General features: G+C 40.1%; 1 protein-coding gene across 1 annotated transcript in view; it reads right to left on the bottom strand.

The window, feature by feature from the left end:
- Positions 1-2,062: 2,062 nt before the first annotated feature.
- LOC308051448 (E3 ubiquitin-protein ligase RNF38-like) overlaps positions 2,063-23,513 on the bottom strand; it is a gene marked incomplete at both ends in the record, with an annotated part of 164,476 nt that continues 143,025 nt past the window's right edge. The window contains 7 exons of the mRNA XM_080361884.1: positions 2,063-2,125; positions 9,050-9,149; positions 10,232-10,353; positions 11,833-11,917; positions 15,258-15,364; positions 16,569-16,730; positions 20,910-21,080. Coding sequence (XP_080218010.1) covers positions 2,063-2,125; positions 9,050-9,149; positions 10,232-10,353; positions 11,833-11,917; positions 15,258-15,364; positions 16,569-16,730; positions 20,910-21,080 — 810 coding nt within the window. The remainder of the gene's footprint in view (positions 2,126-9,049; positions 9,150-10,231; positions 10,354-11,832; positions 11,918-15,257; positions 15,365-16,568; positions 16,731-20,909; positions 21,081-23,513) is intronic.

Here is a 23,513-nt window from a genome sequence, read left to right as displayed (position 1 = left end):
CCTCTGCAGGGCCTCTCTGCCCTCCAGAGTGTCAACAGCTCCCCCCAATTTTGTGTCATCAACAAACTTGCTAATCAGTCCCTCAAGTCCTGAGTCTAAGTCATTTATAAAGACACTGAAGAGTGCTGGCCCTAACATGGATCCCTGCAGAACCCCGCTAGTGACTGGTCGCCAGCCCAACATAGCTCCATTTGCTAGAACCCTTTGAGCCCAACCCATCAGCCAATTGCTCACTCGCTTCATTGTATGCTATTGTAACCAAGATATTGACATTTACTTTAGGAGAAAACATTTTTATGCCAAAATCACATCCCTTGATTAACTATGGTATGTTTAGATCCAGTTATTTCACTGAAACATCTTTAAGTTCTTAACAGTCAGAAGTGTTAAAGAAGTCAATCTTACTAAAAATATTTGAAAGACAGTCAAATGAAAGTTACCTTCCATTTTGCAGCATTATTTGTTCTGGATGGTGTACCAATTTACTCTTCTACAGTGGAACATTCTGGATACTTGACAGAAAAAGAAATAAGGGAATTTGTTCATGCCAAGCCTATCAGAAAATACAGAAGCAGCACCCTAGGACAACTGTATTCTAGCAGTGAATGACCACCATCAACCCTTTTTGAAGCATAGAAATTGAAAGTTCTACTTCTCTGAAAAAAAAGTTAAAAAATTTATTTTGTTCATTGAGTCACAGGAATAAAATAATATCCTCTTACAAGTTATTTTAATTGAATACAAACTCTCTTGTAAACAATGAATATAAGTGATTAAAGCCAATGTTTATATACTAAAGGAGTACATAGCAAGTATAATGGTTAAAGTGAAGAAACTTTACACAAGACCCTCAGCACCTTTTTAGCTTCCTTTTGGAGGAGAAGCACAGAGTGCAGTATCTTCAAAACTCAAGTCTAATCTGAAATAAACTGAATGTAAATAAAACTCAGCTAGAAGAACTGAGAAGAATAGAAAAGTTTCAACACTGAAGTCACCAATTGGAAGTGTTAATATTGTTAACTGAGTTATGCAATATTTGAACTTTACATTGATAAAATAAGCAGTAAACCTGTCATACTGAAATTCGGATTCCTGTTGTGTGTAAAAACCCAAGGTTACATACTGAGTAATGAACACACTCTTTAGAAGTACACTTAAAAGCCTCCAATAAAGGGGAAGCATAGTATCTGTTTGAATAGCAAGTAAAAAAGTCTTTTTATACCATTAAGTACAGGATGATTCAAAAAGATAGACCTAATTTGAAATCACTATATACTAATTCAACTATTGTCTCGATGTTGTCTGTACAGCAGGTGGAGGGAACACAGAGCATTTATAAAAAAGTTACTAAAACTTGATAACTCATTAAATCATTTGTAAATTTTTGTGTAATTGTAATGTTAGGTCCATCTTTTTGAAATGCCCTGTATATTGGGGAGGAAATATTAAATGTTTATAATTGCAGCACCCTCTACATTCAGTGTGTGACTCCAGACACAAGGAAAAAAACAGTGTACAGTACTAGTACTGTTTAAATAACATAAGATTATACATTGCAGCATAATTAATACTACATACATACATTCTTAGTACATGCTGGTATATATGTTCTCAAACACATATACACACCCAGTCACAAGTGCACTTCACGCATCCTCTCACCTCTCCCCCCCAATTCATGCCCAGTCACAGTATCTGAAGGTAGATTGCTATGTTGTTCAGAGCTACCACTTTTTATAAAAGCACATGCTAAAAGATCATGTCCACTGTAATCTTGCAGCAACACTCAGAATGATCACACAAAAACCAAGAAAAGTTAGTGCACACACAAAATTAAGCTAAAAAAAGTCTTTGGAGCTCCAATCACACAGTTAGATTAGCAATCCCACAATTGTAAAGACTAATTATAAGCTTTATAATTGATTAAGTCACACAGTGCAAAGAAATGTCCGTTGACCCTTTTTTGTAAAGAGAATGTTGGAAGCCAAATGGGTAAGTTCAATGGATAGTTCATATATACACGACCAGGAACACCCAAACCACATTTGTGCTCTTAGATTAGTCATTCTGAATCACGATGCACTTCTGAAGCATCAGCTCTGCAAATTGGGCAGGTACGATTTGCCTGTAAAACCAGAAATAAAATAAAGTTTAATGCACTGACAAATACACTTGTTATGGTAACAGTGTGTGCAACCTAGAAACAAAATGAAATTGCCACTCACAGTGATCAAGAGTACCCAAAAGGGGGGGGGGGGGGGGAAGAAAGATAAAACCAGTGTGCACCTGTTTTCTGTTACTTTAGAGTATGTGAAAATGACCTAAAAGTTTTATAAACTCAAAGGAAAAATACAGCGGACAGAGAAACCCACCATCACTAGAGCAAGACAGAGGTGGAAAAAAGTCCCCTATATTAGGGCATCCTAGTCTTACTAGCTCTTTGTCATGAATCACAGCTTTTCAGGCTCTCAGTACCCTATTATTTCAGCAGAAGAGCAGAAGTCTATCATGTAGACTTGTCCAAAGCTTGAAAGCTGATTGGGTAGGGGAGAAAAGAGAAGGGTTTTTGGTAACAGACACAACACACAATCTGACTAAATAGCTCCAAAACTGAACTTGTACAAAAGTTTTAAGTTTAGTCCTTCAGTGAAAAACTTGTTGAGAATTCACCGATTCATAAAATAATTCATGTTGAAATGATCCTCAGGAGGTCTCTAGTCCAGCCTCCTGCTAAAAGCAGGGTCAGCTGTAAGGTCAGACCAGGTTACGCAGGGGTCTCTCCCAATAGGTCTTGAAAAGATCCAGGATGGAGGCTGCACAGCATCTCTGGACCCCATTGGATTATTTGTTCTTGTGTATTTCATGAAATTAATTCCCCTTCACATCTTAACATAACTGGTGTAAAGATGAATTAGGTACACATAATGCATCATAGGCTGCAATGTATATCCTCTCAACTTGCTATTCCTTCAGGCAGGCTAACTTTCTGTAACATGAGCTACACAATGAACTGAAATTGTCATAAGAAACATTAAACAGAAATTTTCTAGCTGAAGTGAACCACATCTAGAAGAAAAGGATTTACAGCCTGAGCCTTCAGGGTGAATACTGATACCTAAAATCAGCAATTAGTAATAAGTCTATACGAAGAAGGGTCATAGATTTTGGGCATTTGCCAAGTTAATAAAAATAAGGTTCACAGATGTTAGGTGTTAGGCATTTGTTAGGAGTTAAGTCACAAGAATGGTATTTGTTAAGATAAGCAGGAGAAGGGTAGGAGACAATGCCCTTGCTCTCAGAAAATAAGGTGGCGACCCCAGTGCAAGCAGGTTACAAGCCGAATAACAAAGGGATATAATGCATATGCAAAGGATTTATTGGAAATGTAATGAATACATATGATCTATGTGGATACAACCTGTGTCTGGGAATTGTTCAGGGCCCCCCCCGCTAGGCAAAAATTATTCCCATGGGAGCCGATGCATCAATAAAGGGTGCTTGCTTCTAAAATCGTAAATTGATCTGGTTTTAGAAGTTTCTTCAATTAGCCGATTTACAGTATCAATACAAGTTCATGTTTTCACGTTTTTATTTGGAACCATTACTAAATCCTGCTTTAAAGAAAAAAGATTCCTCTTTTATTCATTTGACTCAAGGAGTTAGGATATCAATAAACAATAAGATATTGTGAAACAAGATAAAATTGAGAGTTGAAAAGACTGACAAGCAAAAAGGGTAATCCCTCCCTTGTTAATCTTGCCCCATTCACTGTTTAACTTTTCTTCCATGAGTCTTCAGCATTATTTAACATGGATTTTTTTTCTTACTGTAGTCTAATATATGGGTACATAATTCAGTATAAAATAGGATTTCCCCTGGCTATCTCATATCACCTGAAAAAGTCTTTCTGTGTAGGGTTTTATAACTGTAGGCCTGGCAAAAATCCAAATGTCATATGTAGACAAGTCAAAGTTTGTTTTAATGCCTTCTATTGTTGCATCACCAGCTTGTAATGGAATAGTAATTTTTACTAAAATTTAACAATGATAATGTGCTCCTTTGCTCAGTTTATGAATATGGGATGTGAATTTAAAGTGCAAAAGTTATTTTATCCCATTCCCTAAACAAGGTCTAAAACTTTGTGTTGACATAGTATAACTGTACTTCCTTTAGGCGCAGACTACACAAATCTTTCAATTAAAGAGAAGCCTGCCTAGTCGACACTGTTATGCTGAAGTGTTTTTTTCTAAAGTCAGTCATCCTGTAGCTAATGCTATTGTTAAAAGTCAGCAATTTCTAAGCTTGGTTAGAAGCATCAGCACAAAATTGCTTCACAAATACTACAGTTCACTTCAGAGTACTAAAAAAAATAATGCCCTCAAACGTTTTTTCCCCATTTTACTGATCTGTAAGGGCTATCTTCACTACCCTTTGATTGCCAACTGAAAGTGCTTAATGTAACATAAGAGCTACCATACTGAGTCCAACCAAAACTTAATTTAACCAAATACTCTGAATTGAATAGTGACCAACAGCAGGTGCATAAGAAAGAACACATATATTTCCCTGGCACATTCACCTGCCTTCCAGTAGTCTGTGAGTCAAGTGCTTTTTGAGCCAGATGCAATGTCTTTGCATCAAAAACCATGGGAGGAATTATTTTTTAAAAAACTTATAAACCTTCACAGAATTTCAGCATCCATCATGTCATGGGGTACATGACACCCAATGGTCTTACTTCTCTTTTCAGAAGAGAGAGCAAGCTGTTCCTTTTTTACCTTGTCTCCATGCCACATAGAATATCTCAAGTTGGAAGGGACCCATAAGGATCATTGAGTCCAACTCCCTGCTCCTCATAGGACTACCTAAAACTAAACCATATGATTAAAAGCATCATTCAGATGACAGGCTTGGTGCCATGATCACTTCCCTGGAGAACCTGTTCCAGTGACTTTTCCTGACACAACTTAATTCCATGTCTTCATGTCCTACCTATCACTGGTCACCAGAGAGAGGAGAGCAGCAACTCCCCCTCCACTGCCCCCCTGGAGGAAGTTGTACACTGTGATGAGGTCACCCCTCATCCTTCTCTTCTCCAAGCTGAACAAACCAAGTGACTTCAGCTGCTCCTCATAAGTCTTGCCCTAGAGAGTTCTCACCATCTTGGTTGCCCTCCTCTGGACACATTCTATTAATTTGATGTCCTTCTTATATTGAGTAGCCCGAAACTGCACCCAGTGCTCAAGGTGGGGCCACACCAGTGCAGTGTAGAGTGACACAATCACCTCCCTCAGTGGGCTAGCTATGCTGAGCTTGATGCACCCCAGGACACACTGTTGACTGATATTCAACTTGCCATCAACCCAAACCCCCAGATCTCTTTCTGAGGGGCTCCTCTCCAGACTCTCGTCTCTCAATTTGTACATATACCCAGGATTACCCCATCCCATGTGCAAAATCTGACACTTGCTCTTGACATGTCTAAGCTTTATGCAACTACATAATTTAACAAGTCCAGTGTGGAAACATACTTCAGCCTTGCCCCAGACCACAGACATGAATAGCAGGGGACTGACATTTGCATATATATTACTTTGAGTTAGTGCACAATCACTGTGTAAAACAGTCTAAATAAATATCTATGAATGTTAACATGCTAAAAAAATATATTTCAAGATAAAACAACTTATTTACAGTCATCTTGGTTCACAGATACATTCTCCCACAATATTCTGAACCCAAGCACATATTTCATTAAAATAAGCTATAGAGGAGAAGAAAAGAGGAGAAAAAAAAAGAGGAGAAGAGGAGAAAGAGAAAGAAAGAGAAAGAGAGGAGAGGAGAGGAGAGGAGAGGAGAGGAGAGGGGAAGGGAAGGGAAGGGAAGGGAAGGGAAGGGAAGGGAAGGGAAGGGAAGGGAAGGGAAGGGAAGGGAAGGGAAGGGAAGGGAAGGGAAGGGAAGGGAAGGGAAGGGAAGGGAAGGGAAGAGAGAGAAGAGAGGAAAGGAAAGGAAAGGAAAGGAAAGGAAAGGAAAGGAAAGGAAAGGAAAGGAAAGGAAAGGAAAGGAAAGGAAAGGAAAGGAAAAAAAGGTGTTATGGAAACATTTACACCAGTCCTAGATTCTGTAAATGCTTTAGAATATATTGGGTACTCTAACCCAAAGTTGTTTTCAGATACCTTTTATTTTTTAAATCCTAGTGACAGAAGATGAGGGAAAGGCTGAGGTACTAAATGCCTTCTTTGCCTCAGTCTTTAATAGTCAGAACAGCTGTGCTCCAGGTACCCAGCCCCCTGAGCCAGAAGACAGGGATGGGGAGCAGAATGAAGCCCCAATAATCCAAGGGGAAATGGTTAGCGACCTGCTACACCACTTAGACACCCACAAGTCTATGGGCCAGATGGGATCCACCCAAGGGTGCCGAGGGAGCTGGCAGAGGTGCGCACCAAACCACTTTATCTATCAGGAGTCCTGGATAACTGGGGATGTCCCAGTTGACTAGAAGTTGGCAAACGTGATGCGCACCTACAAGAAGGGCTGGAAGGAGGATCTGGGGACCTACAGGCCTGTCAGTCTGACCTCAGTGCCAGGCAGAGTCATGGAGCAGATGATCTTGAGTAACATCACACAGCACTTACAAGAAAATCATATGATTAGGCCCAGTCAACATGAGTTTATGAAAGGCAGGTCCTGCTTGACCAATCTGATGTCCTTCTATGACAAGGTGACCCAACTAGTAGATGAGGGAAAGGCTGTGGACGTTGTGTACCTGGACTTCAGTAAAGCCTTTGGCACCGTATCCCACAGCATCTCCTGGAGAAGCTGCAGCTCATGGCCTGGATGGGAATATCTGTGATGGATAAAGAACTGGTTGGAGGGCCAGGCCCAAAGAGTTGTGGTGAACGGAGTCAAATTCAGTTCGCCACAAGTTGTGTTCCCCTGGGCTCAGTATTTGGTCTGGTTATGTTCAATCTCTTTATCGATCTGGATGAGGGGATTGAGGGCACCCTTAGTAAGTTTGTGGATGACACCAAATTGGGTGGGAGTGTTGACCTGTGGGAGCTTAGGAAGGCTCTACAGAGGGCTCTGGACCAGCTGGATTGTTGGTCTGAGGCCAATTGTATGTGGTTTAACAAGGTCAAGTGCCGGGTCCTGCACTTGGGTCACAACAACCCCAGGCAATGCTACAGGCTTGGGGAAGAGCGTCTGGAAAGCTGCCTGGCAGAAAGGGAGCTGGGGGTGTTGATTGACAGCCAGCTGAATATGAGCCAGCAGTGTGCCCAAGTGGCCAAAAAGGCCACCAACATCCTGGCTCATATCAGGAATAGCGTGGCCAGCACGACTAGGGAAGTGATTGTGCCACTGTACTCAGCACTGGTGAGGCCCCACCTTGAACACTGTTCAGTTTTGGGCCCCTCATCATAAGAAGGACATGGAGGTACTAGAGAGAGTGCAGAGGAGGCGACAAAGCTGGTGAGGGGCTGGAGCACAAGTGTGATGGGGAGCGGTTGAGGGAACTGGGGTTGTTTAGCCTGGAGAACAGGAGGCTGAGGGGAGACCTTATCACTGTCTACAACTACCTGAAAGGAGGTTGGAGCATGGAGGGTGTTGGTCTCTTCTCCCAAGTAGCAAGTGATAGGACAAGAGCAAATGGTCTCAGGTTGTGCCAGGGGATGTTTAGATTAGATATTTGGAAAAAATTCTTCATGGTGGTAGTGCCTCTGTGATAACACATTTTAAAAAGTGTAAAAAAATGCTGTGCAACAGCAGCCGAAGGAAAGGAGTGAGAATATGTGAGAGAAACAACTCTTCTGACACCAAGGTCAGTGAAGAAGGAGGGGGAGGAGGTGCTCCAGGCACCAGCTTCAAGTTGCACCCGGAAAGGGTGTTCAGGCATTGGAACAGGCTGCCCAGGGCAGTGCTGGAGTCACCATCACTGGAGGGGTTGAAAAGGTGTTCAGATGAGGTTCTTAGGGACATGGTTTAGTGCTAGAGTTAGATTAGGTTATGGTTGGATTCGATGATCCTGAGGGTCTCTTCCAACTGAAATGATTCTGTGATTCTATTCTATGATTCTATCATTATTCTTGATGCTTCATTAGCCAAATGACTACTGTTAATATCAAATCCAATGCTTTATACACAGGCTATTCTACTGAATGCATGAGGTAGTTGTTTCCTTGACTTTATAAAGCCCAGAAATTATAGAACTCTCCAAGTCAAAAATGTATATTCTCTATAGGAATATATTTGTCAGCAAAGCACAAGAACTTTTTTGTTTTTAAAATATGTCTTAAAATGATGTAACATAAGGCTGCATCTACAATTCTCTAGGAAATGTTTGACATGCTTCTTTCACATAGGACTGTGGAATATTTGACATTGCAGCACAGAGTAGAGAAAGAGTAAAGCAAATCTGAATAGAATTTTTAAAAAGTGAGACAAGAAATGAATGAATACCTTATTAGCAGTAGGTCTGGATAACACAGCTTGAACAGATGCCTCTGTATATATCATCTTCTTAACTGTATTCCTATCTTTTTCACCTTCTGTACCACTGCTATTCTGTCAACTTATTGTGCTGTCCTGCTTCTAGATCTTCCCCCAAACTTCTTTTGAAAGAATATCTCAGAGCATGCATAAAGCCATAATTTCATACTAAGTCTTTTTAATTAAATATCTCTCAATCATACCTTAGATTTACAAAAATACTTTTTTATTTGCCTCAAGAATTCAAATTCATAGTAATAGAAGGGATTCTTATAGAAGCACTTTCTACCAGTGAAGATCATTCTCTTCATATTCCTTTTAAAATGACCTTATTCCAATTATTATTACAAATAAATATCTTCTGTTAAGCACTAAAAAAAGAATATTTCTATAGTGTAAGACAACAAAAAGAAGACAAATTCAGCTTGTGCCCCTTTTTGTTACTTCAGAGCCTAAATACTAAAAATGAGAAACAAGAGATGAAATGGAGTAGAAAACTAAAGAAAAAATGAAACTACAAACTAGGACATTATAAATTGCATCCAACACAGATTTTATTTACCTTAAGCCATTTATCAACACACTTGGCATGAAACTCGTGGTTACAGGGTAAGACTCTAAGAAGCTGCCTTGCCTCAAAGTCACACATACACACTACACACCTAAAAAAAAGACAGCAAATATCTATAAACATTCCCATTTAATAACAATAATTTCTGTTCTATAGGCAACTTATAAGATGTGTTTGCAAAAGGATTTTTTAAAACCATTGGATTATCTACAGTGATCAAACTCTTGTGGAAATAGATCTCTAGTGGACCAGTGTAAAATGAGAATTGCTTTTGTATTGTTCACCATGGTTTCCAATCCCAAAGGAGACAAGAGCTCAAACAGTAAATAGATTGTATCACCATAATTCAAAATAACGGAGTTCATGCCTGCTGATATAAACAGGTAGTGCAAACCCTATAGCATTTTTCTTTCACTTTTAACTGTAATTTTAGATATATTAAAATAAAAACCTGAAAACTTACTTTGAGTATTTCTCAAATCCATAACTGATTAAAGATCACACACTTTTACTATGAAAATTTTCTCCTTAAATTACATCTATATTCTGTTGTACATGTTTTATAAACACAAATCTTCCACAGGGGCATCATCAGCTTATGTGCTTGGGTACTTTTTCTTATTCCCTACTATATTAAAAATAACATTGAAGATTTCTCTAAGTGGAAGATCAGAGAAAAAATCTCTTTTGTTCAATTTCAGACAGCATTGTATGTCACTTTCACTGCCTCTCACTTGATCTAATTTCTCTGTTATGTAGATCTTTCAAATAGAACTAGTCTTAAAAATAAGAAAATATAACTGTAAACCTCAAAGACTGTCAAAAGCTCTTCCAGGAGCACTTGAAATTTTGGTATTTGAAAATATTTCAATATAGGCTGAATTTCAAGTTGATGACAGTCATTTAATATCTAGTATGCCAAAAAAAACTTGGGAAACTTTTTAAAAATACTGAATAACTAAATTCGAACATCTAACTGAAGTGAGACTATGCAGAATTTTAAAGTCAAGAAAAATGATATGTGATTTGAAAAATGGTTTAAGAAAATTTATCTTTTTTATTTGAGTGCTTTTAGAGCGCTTGTGTTACAGTATTTGCCTAGTTGAGGATGCAGCCTGAAGGAATGGAAATACGGTCATGTAAAGTATGTAAATTTGAGATAGATGTACTTACAATGTCTGTTCTGACTGATGATTGCTTGGATTGAACCTGTAAGATGGAAGTTGTTCAATGTCTGCCTTTGTCAGTCCTCGAGGTTTGGCTTCTCCTAGACGTTCTGCCAAATTCAGCAGTGCCTATGAAACAAGGAATTTGTACTTTTTAACATTCTTTGCTCACACAAGCTCCAGCTCTACCAGAAATGATTTTTTCTGCCGTGTCACTATCCCACCAGGTAGCACAACCCACCTCTCCATCAAGACATGTTTAGTTTTGCTTCTCTCTCTCTACAACCACAAGTGCTATGAAAAGATGTCTTTCAAAATTTGATCACTGATGAATCCTTCTGATCTGCATAAGACAGTATCTTTGGGATTTCCAGATATCCATGACCTAACTGTTAATCACTTCAGCAGCTGTATTCACAGCTTGATACATGTTTTGCTTTGGAAATGAACCCCCTTCCCCCACCCCCCCACACAGTAGTGTGAGTAACTAGAAGAAAATGTTGACAAACTTCTTTTCCAGGAATACACAATGAGCCTAGCTCTATGAGGCCAATAGTTTAAAGGGACAATTTTGACTCCCATTCCACTTCTTGGGCTAACTGAATTGAGACATGGAGATTAGAGACATGGAAATAAAGGCATGACATCAAACTGAACAGAGACACTTTCTGATTAAATTTTGTACTTTTTCATACAGGTAGAACACTGTACCTAAGTGCTCCTCATGTAAATAAATTCTGCTCCCTCATGAGGGGCTCCAGAAAAGCATCAGTATCAATTTGATAGAGAACTGAAGCACAGAAATTAAGAGATTTGATGAAAGATGCAAAGAGTACAGATACTCAAATAGCCCAAAACCTGGAGCCCAAAATGTCATTCACAATATGATGCTCCTTTTAACTAGCACAAGAAGCATAATAGGAGAGCTTGTCATTACACTGTAAATGCTATCTAACTGCATAAATAAAAACTGCTCTGAGCAGAAGCAAGGATGAATAGATATACGAGGAGAGGTAGGCAGCAGCTGAGGCTTTCTGAAAATAATCTGATGGCAATCAAACAGTCTGAGAAGCAGTAAGGACAAGAGTTGGGATCAGCCCTCAATTATCTAAGACACTACTGACATTTCATTTTAAAATATGTGACTTGCTGTACTCTCTTTATTGTCAAGAGAAAATATATATTGAGATTCTTACCAACATCACTTTTACCTGAATTCATCCTATAATGTTAACACTAGTCTGTAAAGTTAGCAAGGTACATAAAAAGCACTAAGTTATAGCATATTCAAAAGAATAGGATATTTCTGCTCGATATTTAAAAATCAAGCAAAATACAAAAAAAGAGTCACATCTACAATGGAAAGTTGAAGAATTTAACCAGGGCTAATCTGAAAGAATAGATTTTGGGGAAAGGCAATAGATACAAAATAAGAGTGTTTCTAACATCCAGTGCTAGAAAACAGTATGAAAAAATGTTTCTATATTTTGTCTTCATAAAAATTACATTTATTTAATCCTGTCTTTGTCTTTGAAAAGCAAAAGACCATTTAAGTTCATGTATTGAGTTAACCTCTATTCCTCGTGAGTTCGTACTTCACACACCAACCTCGTAGTTTTCAACCTCTCCATCTTCCATGTCCAACTCAAAACTGAAAGCTGGTCCAACTGCAGGTGGCACTGGAAGCACTGATCTGTCAGAAGAACAAACAACAATTTGACTCAACATCTTCCTGAAAGACGGCATGCAAACATGTGGCAGAGGTAGAGTTATGTTATTGATCCTTTATAAATCAACTGTGGTGGTTGCAACCCCCCCACCTCCTCTCCTGGGTCACTCCACTACCTGGCTACCAGGGCGATCAGGCATGATTTGGGGAAAACAATTCCCATTGTGCAAGTGCAGCAAGACAGGGCACTGAGGTACCACTCCCTTGTGTTCCATGGCTCTTCCGAGAACAATTCCCCATTGTGTAAGTGCAGTGAAGTTGGGAAAACTGAGGCACAAGTGTAGTGAGTCAAGACACGAAGGCACACCCTCCATGCTCTTGGAACTCCTGCCATATGGGAATAGACCCCTTTGTGTTTGGGAAAGGTAGCGACCATCAATCACTGCTGACAGTTTGGTACACCCGCCCTTTGAGCTCTCCTGGACTGCAGTGGGTGGGATGCCCCTCAGAGACATCTCGTGACAAACCGACACTGTGAAGCTGTGGGAGATGACAGATTTCTGGAGTTTCAACAAATCACCTGTTGAGGAATGCTGATACATTAAAGTAATTCGCTTAACTTGAGAGGGAAATTTTCTTTTTTATTTTACCTCCACATATAGTCCACATATATAAGCACAAAGCTATAGGTTAGTATGTGTGAATAGATTCAAATATACAAGGATTAATGCATGTGAGTATGTGTGTGTTTATAGATTTGTACATGTGCTTTTAATAATTTACCTCTGTGTGTGTCCATATGTGATTTAACTTTCTCTTTTGTAAGTATAGGGTGATCCTTGACATTATTGAATCAAGTAATTGTTTTAATTATAACAAATCCCATAGAATTGTTTTAAATAATTTTGTTAATCAGCTGTTGATTAAAAGTTATTAGAAATTATATATTAAACTTGTGATCTACCTTAGTAAACCCTAAATTGCTACTAGGTCAAATCTGTGTAACATTCCATTCTGCGACATCAACAAATTCTAAGAACCAATAAAAAGGTTAAATTTGAAATTAACAGTTAAAATTCAAACTAAAGGACTCAAAGGAAAGCTAATTGTGTCACTTTTTGATACTCGCTGTATTGCATTTTTAAATTGCATGTATATTGCTATGACAACTCATATTAAGGCTCAGTGTTATTACAGAAATGAATCTATTGATAGCCTGCATCACAGAGTTAATATTAATATTGGACAGAGTTTCTGGTTTTAAATTTGACTTATTTAAATAGATAGAATATCCACAAAAATAAATAACCCAAGTTCACTTAACTCCCCAACAGAAAAGCATTCAAGCACTAGAATAGAATAGAATAGAATAGAATAGAATAGAATAGAATAGAATAGAATAGAATAGAATAGAATAGAATAGTTCAACTGCCTGACCACTTTTGCTGACCAAAAGTTAAAGCATGCTATTAAGGGCATTGTCCAAATGCCTCTTGCCACAAATGCCACTGACAGGCATGGGGCATTGACCACCTCTCTAGGAAGCCTGTTCCAGTGTTTGACCACCCTCTTGGTAAAGAACTGTTTCCTAATGTCCAGTCTGAACCTCCTCTGATGCAGCTTTGAACCATTCCCGTGCATCCTGTCACTGGATGCCAAGGAGAAGAGCTCAGCACCTCCCTCTCCACTTCCCCTCCTCAGGAAGCTGTAGCAATGAGCAATGAGATTGCTCTTCAGTCTCCTTTTCACCAATACACATTACAAAGATAACTACAATGTAATACTGAGCCAACTTCCACATTGGCAGTAGACCCAACTATACATTCCCATGTAACATGGATTTGACCAGAGAACTTCTTCAGATATAAAGACAAGAGTGTGCCATAAGAAGGATAAGGAATTACAGGAGGGAGTCTGGTGGCAGGCTACAAAGATGATGAGGGGCCTAGAGCACCTTTCTTATGAGGAGAGACAGAGAGCTGGGGCTGTTCAGCCTGGAGAAGAGAAGCTGAGAGGGGATCTCATCAGTGTTTCTAAATATCTCAAGGGTGGGTGTCAAGAGGATGGGACCAGACTCCCTTCAGTGGTGCCCAACGATAGGATGAGAGGCAACAGGCACAGACTGAAGCACAGGAGGTTCCATCTGAACATGAGGAAAAACTTCTTCACCTTGATGGTGCCAGAGCCTGGCCCAGGCTGCCCAGAGAGGTTGTGGAGTTTCCTTCTCTGCAGACATTCAAATCCCACCTGGACACATTCCTGTGTGATCTGCTCTGGTGAACCTGCTTCAGCAGGTGGGTTGGACTGGATGATCTCCAGAGGTCCCTTCCAACCCCAACCATTCTGTGACTTTTCTGTTTTTTCTGTTAAGTTAAAAGAGCATCACCATCCCAAGACAGTAATATGGATAAAAGTTTAATGCAAAATCATAGAAATAAAAAATTCACAGCACTATAAATGTCATTAGTCAGAAATGTCATTAGTCAGAAATGATTGTGACATACTATCCCTGAGTAGACATGCAAGCGGCTATACATCAGAGCAGACTTTGTCAGAATGCACACTGCAAAATATAACTTCACTGAATCATATATCCTGGTGCTATTTTGATGCAAGTCAAACTACAGAGTCAGAAACTGTAGATATTGTGGCAAAACAACTGACAAAGTTCGATTATCTCCCTGTCAATGACACCTTTAAAATAAATCCTCATTTTCTAAGTATTTTGAATTAATTTCAAAAACAGGACCTACAAAGAACAACAATTTATTCTAGAAATGGTTAATCAGGTGCAGAAGTTCAAAAGCTGTAACAGATTATCAGTTCAGAAGAAAGCAAGCCCTCCAAGCCAAAACCACACTCACACCCAGAAGGCTCCCCTCATTATGTTTCAGTAATTAATTAAGCGTAAATTGATTTCCCTGTTGGTTTTTTTTGTTTTGTTTTTGTTTGTTTGATTGTTTTTTTGTATGGACTGTTATATCTTTATCCTACATAAGTAGACTTTAGGACCTAACCATGGGTATAACTCATAACCATTATCCAAGAACCAAGTGTAACATTCTACATTGAACATCTTTAAGCAGATTTCAAAAGAAAGAAGAGGCATAGCAGATCCCAAAACTACAAACTACATGATCATCAAACTGTTCACTTGTACTTGTTTTTTTCCTTGCTCAGGTATGTATGATGTTCAAATAGACTGGTAACTTTAAAGATTACTACAAGTTTTCTTATTCCTTGAGATTGTCTGAACAGTCTGTACCCTGTGGTAGAGCCCAAACATTAAAAAAAAACACTGAGGGGATCAACTAGCTTACAGAGTTATTTAGTAGTCTACAAGTACAATGTGCTTTGGACTTACAGCACATATGGTAATAGGTTGGGACGGTACGAGTGTGGTGGTATTAGTTGCTGTGATCGGTATCTACTGCGCCCTGTGAGTCTTCGAGGCATAAAAGGTGGGTAAGGCTGTAAAAAGGAAGAAAAACTTCAATATTTTCTAGTATTGTTTAATAATGAAATTAAATGAAAAGTGAATGTCAAAATATATCTTAAATAACGCATTATCAAAAAACAAAAAAAAACCCAGCCCTGTTCAAGCCAAAAAAACCCCCAGCCTTTCCAAATAATTGTTTTGACCAACAAATGTCATCAATAATACACAGGATGTTTCAAAAAGATGGACCCAATTTCAAAGAGATTTCAAATTTGGTCCATCTTTTTGAAATACCCTGTATAATTATACTATCCTGCAGGAAAAAAAGTAACAATGCTAACCAGAAACTCTTGCAAGCTAGCTAATAAGCATTTTGTAAGTCTTAGCCTATATATGGGCTCATTTGGACAGGCAGGACTTGAATTGGTGAACATACTGCAAACCAAAAATTGACGGCTTTCAACCCGGCACAATGCACTGTTTTGTGCATCTGGTTGAGTAGGAATGAGAGTTTTAAACATATTTACAGGAGTTCTTTCACTGGTATAATCAAATATCCATTAGGGGGCACTGCCAGGATGCTCCACAGCAAAACCACTTGAAAAAAGAGCAAGGTTTAAAATTAATAAATAAAGAAATCACATTCACAGTTGGACTCAATTACATTCACTTTTGGGAGGAGGGGCTGTAGCCTTTCAACTGCATACGGATATAGTGCCTAAAGAGACATTCAAGTTTACAGCTTAAACACATTCTTTCTATATGAGAAAAAAGACTATATTCCTATTTCAATCTGCATGCAAAGCTCTTTAGTTTACTTACATAAGTCCTCAGTATGACTGTTTAAAACATCTTGCACTGTCTACTAAAATGGGAGGAGGTAAAGAATTGTAACTTAGACATAAATTGTCTTTTTCTAAAAAGACTCATAAGTGAAAAAAAATGTTAGCAGATTTTAAGAATCAAAATTCACACACCACTACTGAAATTATATTCAGAGGACTCAAGACATTTACTTTTATGAAAAAAAAAGTGCTCAAATATTTTGTTAGCATGTTTTCATTCTTCCAAGTCTAACCCTAAAAAACAAACAACCCTGACTTTCCACAGCTGCAGTCACTAATGAAATTCAATTGCAAAACTACCATTTTTCAATAAAATGGTTATAACTTAGAGCAAAGATCAGGAACTTGAACTCAGCATGCATGAGGATGTAGTACAAAAAGCAATACTTACAACTCCAAATGAAACCTCTTGGTGTGAAGGATCATGGTTTAAGAACTGGAGAGGAGCTGAGGAAGTCAGTGTTGGTGGATGAGTTGATGGAGGGTAGGTAAAGCTTCCTATAGGAAGATGTTCTCCAAGCAGTTCTACTTCATTCTCTATCCTTTGAAGTGGCTAAAAGAAACACAGGGTTTGTTATATTAATAGAAATCCAGTTTTTAAAATGTATTTTAATATAAAAAAGCCACAGCTCCAATTAGATATTCTGAGGAGTTGTGGAAATTTTATGGAGTTGTACTGGGCATAGATGTCAAGATTTTGGGGGGGGGGGGGGGGGGAAGGGCTGTAGAGGTATCCTCTGGGGGATGAGGTAAGGGGCTGCCTTGTGCCAGACAGCTGGTTCCAGCTGGATCAACAATGGACCCACTGCAGGCCAAAGCTGAGACAATCAGCAATGTTTGCGGTGCCTCTGTGAAAAACTATTTAAGAAAGGTCAAAAAAAAGCTCTGTCTGGAGAGTAGGAGGGAATAAAAAAGAGAAACAGCAAAGGAAACACCAAGGTCAGAGGAGAAGAATGAGAAGGAGGTGCTCCATGGCATCAGAACATATATTCCCTGCAGCCCATGGAACAGATTGATATTTCCCAAAGGAACTGTGGTCCATTGAGAACCCATGCCAGAGCAGATTTTCCTGATAAGACTGCAACCCATGGAAGAACACACACTAGAGCAGAGGAAAGATGTGAAAAGGAAGGTGCAGCAGAGAATGACTGCTATATACTGACCCTAATCCCCCACCCCTCCTCCCTCATGTGCTGCTTGGGCAGGGAGAATCTGGAGAAGAACCACCAGCAGTGGATGAGAATTGAGTCAGGGATTGGATTACTTGAGAGAAGTTGACCCATGGGACCCGATGGACTATATCCAAGGGTGTTGAGGGAACTGGCCAATGTCCTTGCAGGGCTGCTCTCTATCATCTTTAAAAGGTTGTGGAGATCAGGGGGAGATGCCTGACAACTGGAGAAAGGCAAACATTGCATTCATCAGCAAAAAAGGCCAAAAAGACAATCTGGGAAACTTCAGACCACTCAACCTTACTTCAGTCCCTGGGAGAAACAGGGAGTGAGTCTTGGAACATATTTCTGGGCACATGGAAGAGGGAACAGTCATAGTGGTTAATGGGACATACTCTACCAAGATGCTGGTAAAAAGGGGTATACAAGAGGGACCTAGCCTATTTAACAACATTATCAGTAACCTTAAAGAGACAGAGTACTTGCTCATGAAGTATACAGCTGATAACAAATTGCAGAGAACAGTCCATACACTGGAAGGTAGGGCTGCCATATAGCAGGACATGGACAGGATGGATAAATGGGCCAACAGGAACCTTATGATATTCAACAATAGGGGGGGTCTGGAGCACAAGTCTTATGAGGAGCAGTTGAGGGAACTGGGGCTGTTTAGCCTGGAGAACAGGAGGCTGAGGGGAGACCTTATCACTGTCTACAGCTACCTGAAAGGAGGTTGCAGCATGGAGGGTGTTGGTCTCTTCTCCCAAGTAGCAAGTGATAGGATGAGAGGAAATGGCCTCAAGTTGCACCAGGAAAGGTTCAGATTGGATATTAGGAAAAATTTCTTCATGGAAAGGGTTGTGAAACACTGGAACAGGCTGCCCATGGAAGTGGTTGAGTCACCAGCCCTGGGGATGTTTAAAAGACATATAGATGGAGACATGGTTTAGTGCTAGAGTTAGGTTATGGTTGGACTTGATGATCTTAAGGGTCTCTTCCAACCAAAATGATTCTATGATTCTATGAACAAGGACAAATGCCAAATACTGCACCTGGGAAGGAAAAACCTCTCACGACAATCCAGACTGGGGAATGACTGGCTGTGAAGCAGCTCTGCTGAAAGGGGGCTGTATTAACAAACAGCATAGCCAGTAGGTTGAGCAAAGTGATTATCCACCTTCTACTCAACACTTGTTAGACCTCATGTAGAATACTACATCCAGTTTAGGGCATTCAAATACCAAAAAAAAGATGTTAAAGTAGAACAAGCTCAAAGGAGGACCACCAAGATGGTCATGGGACTGGAGCATTTGTCCTATTAGAAGAGCTTGAGGGAACTGGGCTTTTTCTGCCAGGAGAAAAAAAGGCTTGGGGGAGGAGGGAAGGACACTTAACAACAGCCTTCCAATACCTGCAGAGATTTGTTCAAGAAAATGGGAGTCAGGCTCTTTACAGTGGTGTACAGTGGAAGGACAAGAGACAACGGGCATAAGTCAAAAAAAAAGGTTCCAGGTAAATACAGAGAGAAGCTTTTTCACCATGACAACAGTCAAGCAGTAGAACAGGAACCTAGAGAGCTTATGTAGTCTCCATCTTTGGAGGTTTTCAAGACCCAACTGGCAATACCCCTAAGCAGCCTCACCTGACCTCATTGCTTATCTTGATTTCACAGAATCCCAGAATGTGAGGGGTTGGAAGGGCCCTGGGAAGCTCATCCAGTGCAATCCCCCCATGGAGCAGGAACACCCAGATGAGGTTACATAGGAAGGTGTCCAGGCGGGTTGGAATGTCTGCAGAGAAGGAGACTCCACACCCTCCCTGGGCAGCCTGGGCCAGGCTCTGCCACCCTCACCATGAAGAAGTTTCTTCTCAAATTTAAGTGGAACCTCCTGTGTTCCAGTTTGTACCCATTACCCCTTGTCCTATCACTGGTTGTCACCGAGAAGAGCCTGGCCCCATCCTCCATTTGAACAGAAAGTTGAACTAGAGACATCCTGTGGTGTCTTCCAACCTGAATTATCCTCTGATCCTATGATCCCTTTCATCAGACTGCATATATAAGGCAGTAACTAACTTCCTTGATAGAGATGTTCTCAAACTGAAGAAAATAGTTTTACTTCACTACCATAAGGAATAATTGAAGGCACACTGATGTATGAAGAATTAAGAAGTTTCTTATGAAAAAGTCAGCATTTCTCTGTGAAGCAATAATCTTCATCATAAACACTATTATTTATAAATAATCTATTGCCATGTTTAGGCTAGATACATTATCTTCAGGCTATACTTTTGCTATTAGCAAAGGTCAATTCAAATCTCAGCTCATTTTGGTCTCATTTTTCAGGAAAACCTTAACTCTACTATTTCACCCTTCTTTTCCCAGTACTGAATTCTACGTGCTTCAAAACAGTCAGATATGAAAGTCATATTGTGGAACCAAAGGAAAAGGAAAATTGTTTCCCCATTCTGCTGAACAGTTTTTAAATAGTCAGCATTTTAAAGGCAATAATTCTTCTAGTAAGACTGGACAGCAAAAATCAAGCTATCAAACAGAGCTAAAAGTTAACAAGGGAGTCTATTCCTGAAGCTAAAGTAGCAATCTAAGAAAGAAGCCCCAACATTTTCTGAGGGAAGACATCTTGATTACCAGAAAAAACTATGCAGAACTGTTCCTCCATATTGAAATTATTACAATAGTGCCAACACCTGACATTTAACACAGCAGTATTTGTTACTGCTCAAAACAGTCTGAGCAGTATTTGTTAGTAAAACTGAAATTATTTTGTATCTCTGTATTAATGAAATATTGGTAAAGCTCCAAAGAAACAGGCACAAAGATGCCTGTCAGAAGATTAGTAAATAGAAATTACTGATCTCTGGCAGAAGATTAGTAAGCAGAGATTACAAAATGTAATTTTTTCCCTCGTGTCCAAAATACCATCTTCTCTCATGTTTGCATAAGCCCTATTATGAAGGCATTAACTTTTCAGTCAAGTTTGGTTAAGTTAAAAGAGGCAATAATTTCTATAATCAGAGGAGAAAATAGGTTCCAGTAGGCCGTGGAAGGTTTAAGTAATACTTTTCACACTAGTGTTTGGGGTGGATACAGTGGTCCCTTTAATCAACTGTGAATTAATGTGGTAGAAGCATGCAGTATAAATAATGCTTTGTGCTTTCTGGTCTCTATACAAAGTTTTTTTCTCTGAGACCACTGCACTTAGGTCTCTATATTCTCTTTTACTTTCTGGAAGAACAGCACCTGCAGAAGCAGTATATGAAGCAAACTTATGTCAGACTGACAGGAGTACAGGCCTCCAGGGAAATGGAGTAGGCAACAGCTGAGGAAATCTTAAAAGAATCAAAATTAATTTCAAAACAATACTTTTTTTTTTTTTCTTCAGACTAAGTCTTGCTCAGGTAGCACTACTACAAAACCCTATTACTTACTCTAAATCAGATCCACTTGTTCTCTCAACCAGAATGTTATTAGAAGGACAAGAGCATTATTTGCTGATCAACTCCCAAATACTTTAGGAGAGGGGATAAGAAGTATTACTTACTGAACGTGACTGCTGTGCTTGGAAGGGAACAAATTGCCCTGGAGGTGGCAGATGAGACGGGTAATGCGGAGAAAGGTGAGGAGGATGCAAAAGGAATGGGTCGTTAGAAATCAGAGGTGGGAACGCTGCATATGGTACTGGTAGATGTTGGACTGAGCACGCCTGAAGCATCTGAAAGAAAAATGAATATTTTTACATCTATAGTGAAAGGAGATTATTAAAAGAAACAGTCCACCTACCCTTAGCTTACAAAAACAACCCATGCAATAATTAATTCAGAAACTCAATGAACAGTGATTCTTGTACATAACAGGGTCTAAAAGTGTGATGCTACCAGCTACACTTGCAAGGTGTAAAGGGCCTTTTACTTCAGATGAAGTCTATAGAAGTTGGGGGTGTTCACTCTGCATTATTAGGCACAGATTCCCAAGGGGGGAGCAGGTATACTTACCATAGTAGCTTTTATTCTTCCCAAATGTTACATTTACAGACACATGCCAAAAAAACAATCACTAGTTGGAACTGAAAGACACTTAAATGTCAGATTGTGCCCTAAACAACTCTGTTGCCTGAAGTTGAGCCCCTTCTTTTCTTTCCCATCTTGCTGGTACCTGCTGTCCCCTCTCCTCTGTCCTGGGACTTTGAGGTGATCTGTTAAAAGAAAATAGTGTCCATCCACCATAACTGCAAGGCTGTGGCTGTAACACAGAGAAGCACTACAGCCTACCCATGCTGACATCTCCCCCCAAACAGACCTTCTAAGGATCGATAAAGCTGTCCAGACCTCAGGCTGCATGGAGCTCCAGTATCTGGAAGTCCCCCTAGCACCTGAAGGCAGTGGTGGATATCATAGCTGCACAAAGGTGCCCAGCATGAAAAACTATTTGGACAAGTAACTATGTAAGATGAGAAGGTTAACAGGCAGCCGGAGATTCTGGGAACATGAACAGGAGGTCAATACGAGGTATTGTGCACTGTCCTGGGCTGAAAAACAGTCCTGCCTTAAGGCTGTGCAAGGAGTGTAAGTGGAGTGACTACATCGGTGACTACATCAGTGGACAAAGGAAGGGCTACGGATGTTGTCTATCTGGACTTCTGTAAGGTCTTTGACATGTTCCCCCACAACATCCTTCTCTCTAAATTGGAGCAATATAGATTTCATGGGTGGACTGTTGAGTGGATAAGGAATTAGTTGGATGGTCACATCCAGAGAGTAGTGGTCAATGGCATAATGTCCGGATGGAGGTCAGTGACGACTGATGTCCTTCAAGGGTCTGTATTGAGACCAGTACTGTTTAATGTCTTCATCAATGACATGGACAGTGGGATTGAGTGCACCCTCAGCAAGTTTGAAGATGACACCAAGCTGAGTGGTGCAGTTGACACACTTGAGGGATGGGATGCCATCCACAGGGACCTGGACAAGCTCAAGAAGTGGGCCCATGTGAACCTCATGAGGTTCAACAAGGTCAGGGCAATCCCCAGTATCAACACAGGCTGGAGGATGAAGGGACTGAGAGCTGCTCTGAGAAGAAGAACTTGAGGGTACTGGTGGCTGAAAAGCTGGACATGAGATGACGATGTGCATTTGCAACCCAGAAAGCCAACCATATCCTGGGCTGCATACAAAGAAGTGTGGCCAGCAGGTCAAGGGAGATGATTCTGTCTCTCTGCTTTGGTGAGACCCCACCTGGACTTCTGTGTCCAGCTCTGTAGTCCTCAATACAGGAAAGACATGGACCTGTTGGAGCAGGTCCAGAGGAGGACCACAAAACTATCAGAGAGCTGGAACCCTTCTCCTGTGAGGACAGGCTGAGTCAGTTGGGGTTGTTCAGTCTGGATAAGAAAAGGCTTCTGGGAGACCTTATTATGGCCTTTCAATACTTAAATGAGGCATATAAGACAAATGAGGACAGTCTGTTACAATAAGTCAAGGAGTAATGGTTTTAATTAAAAGGAAGATAGAATCTGACAAGATATAAGGAAGAAATTTTTTATAAGGAGGGTAGTGAGACAACGGAACAGGTTTCCCAGAGAAGTTGTGGATGCCCCACCCTTGGAAAAATTCATGACCATGTTGGACTGGGGTCAGAGCAACTTGATCTAGTTGAAGATGTCCCTGGTCATTGCAGGGGGTTTGAGCTAGATGACCTTTGAAGGTCCCTTCCAACCCAAACTATTCTATGATTCTATGATTCTATGGCTGTATGAAGGTAAGCCTGAATTCATCCTCAAGCGGACACAAGTAACTCATAAGATAAAAGAGACTGGAAATTTGTCTCTGCTCGGACTAAAAGGAAGAACCTTCCCTGATCCCCTGAAGTGCCCCTGCACTGGAAATTAAACAGCACATGAGTAATGGACAGGATCCAGGAAAAGCCAACCATGAAAAGTTGATCCAACCACCCATCCGCTTTAGAACCAGTGCCAGATTCCTTACTGAGAGGTGCCAAGGCACCCATTTGCCATCCAGAGAAGTCTGCTGCCTACAAAGAGCTCACATTTGTAACATCCCTCAGAGGTTGCCTAGCCTGGTGAACCCTGCAAATTATCATCTGCAGTCAGAGGAAGGGGTTCAGGAAGGAGGAGAAGAATTGATGAGGT

The sequence above is a fragment of the Nesoenas mayeri genome, assembly GCF_963082525.1.
Source record: "Nesoenas mayeri genome assembly, chromosome: W".
In the NCBI taxonomy this organism is placed as follows: Eukaryota; Metazoa; Chordata; class Aves; order Columbiformes; family Columbidae; genus Nesoenas; species Nesoenas mayeri.
The sequence above is the reverse complement of the archived record's forward strand: the minus strand, read 5'-3'. Positions and strand labels throughout refer to the sequence as shown.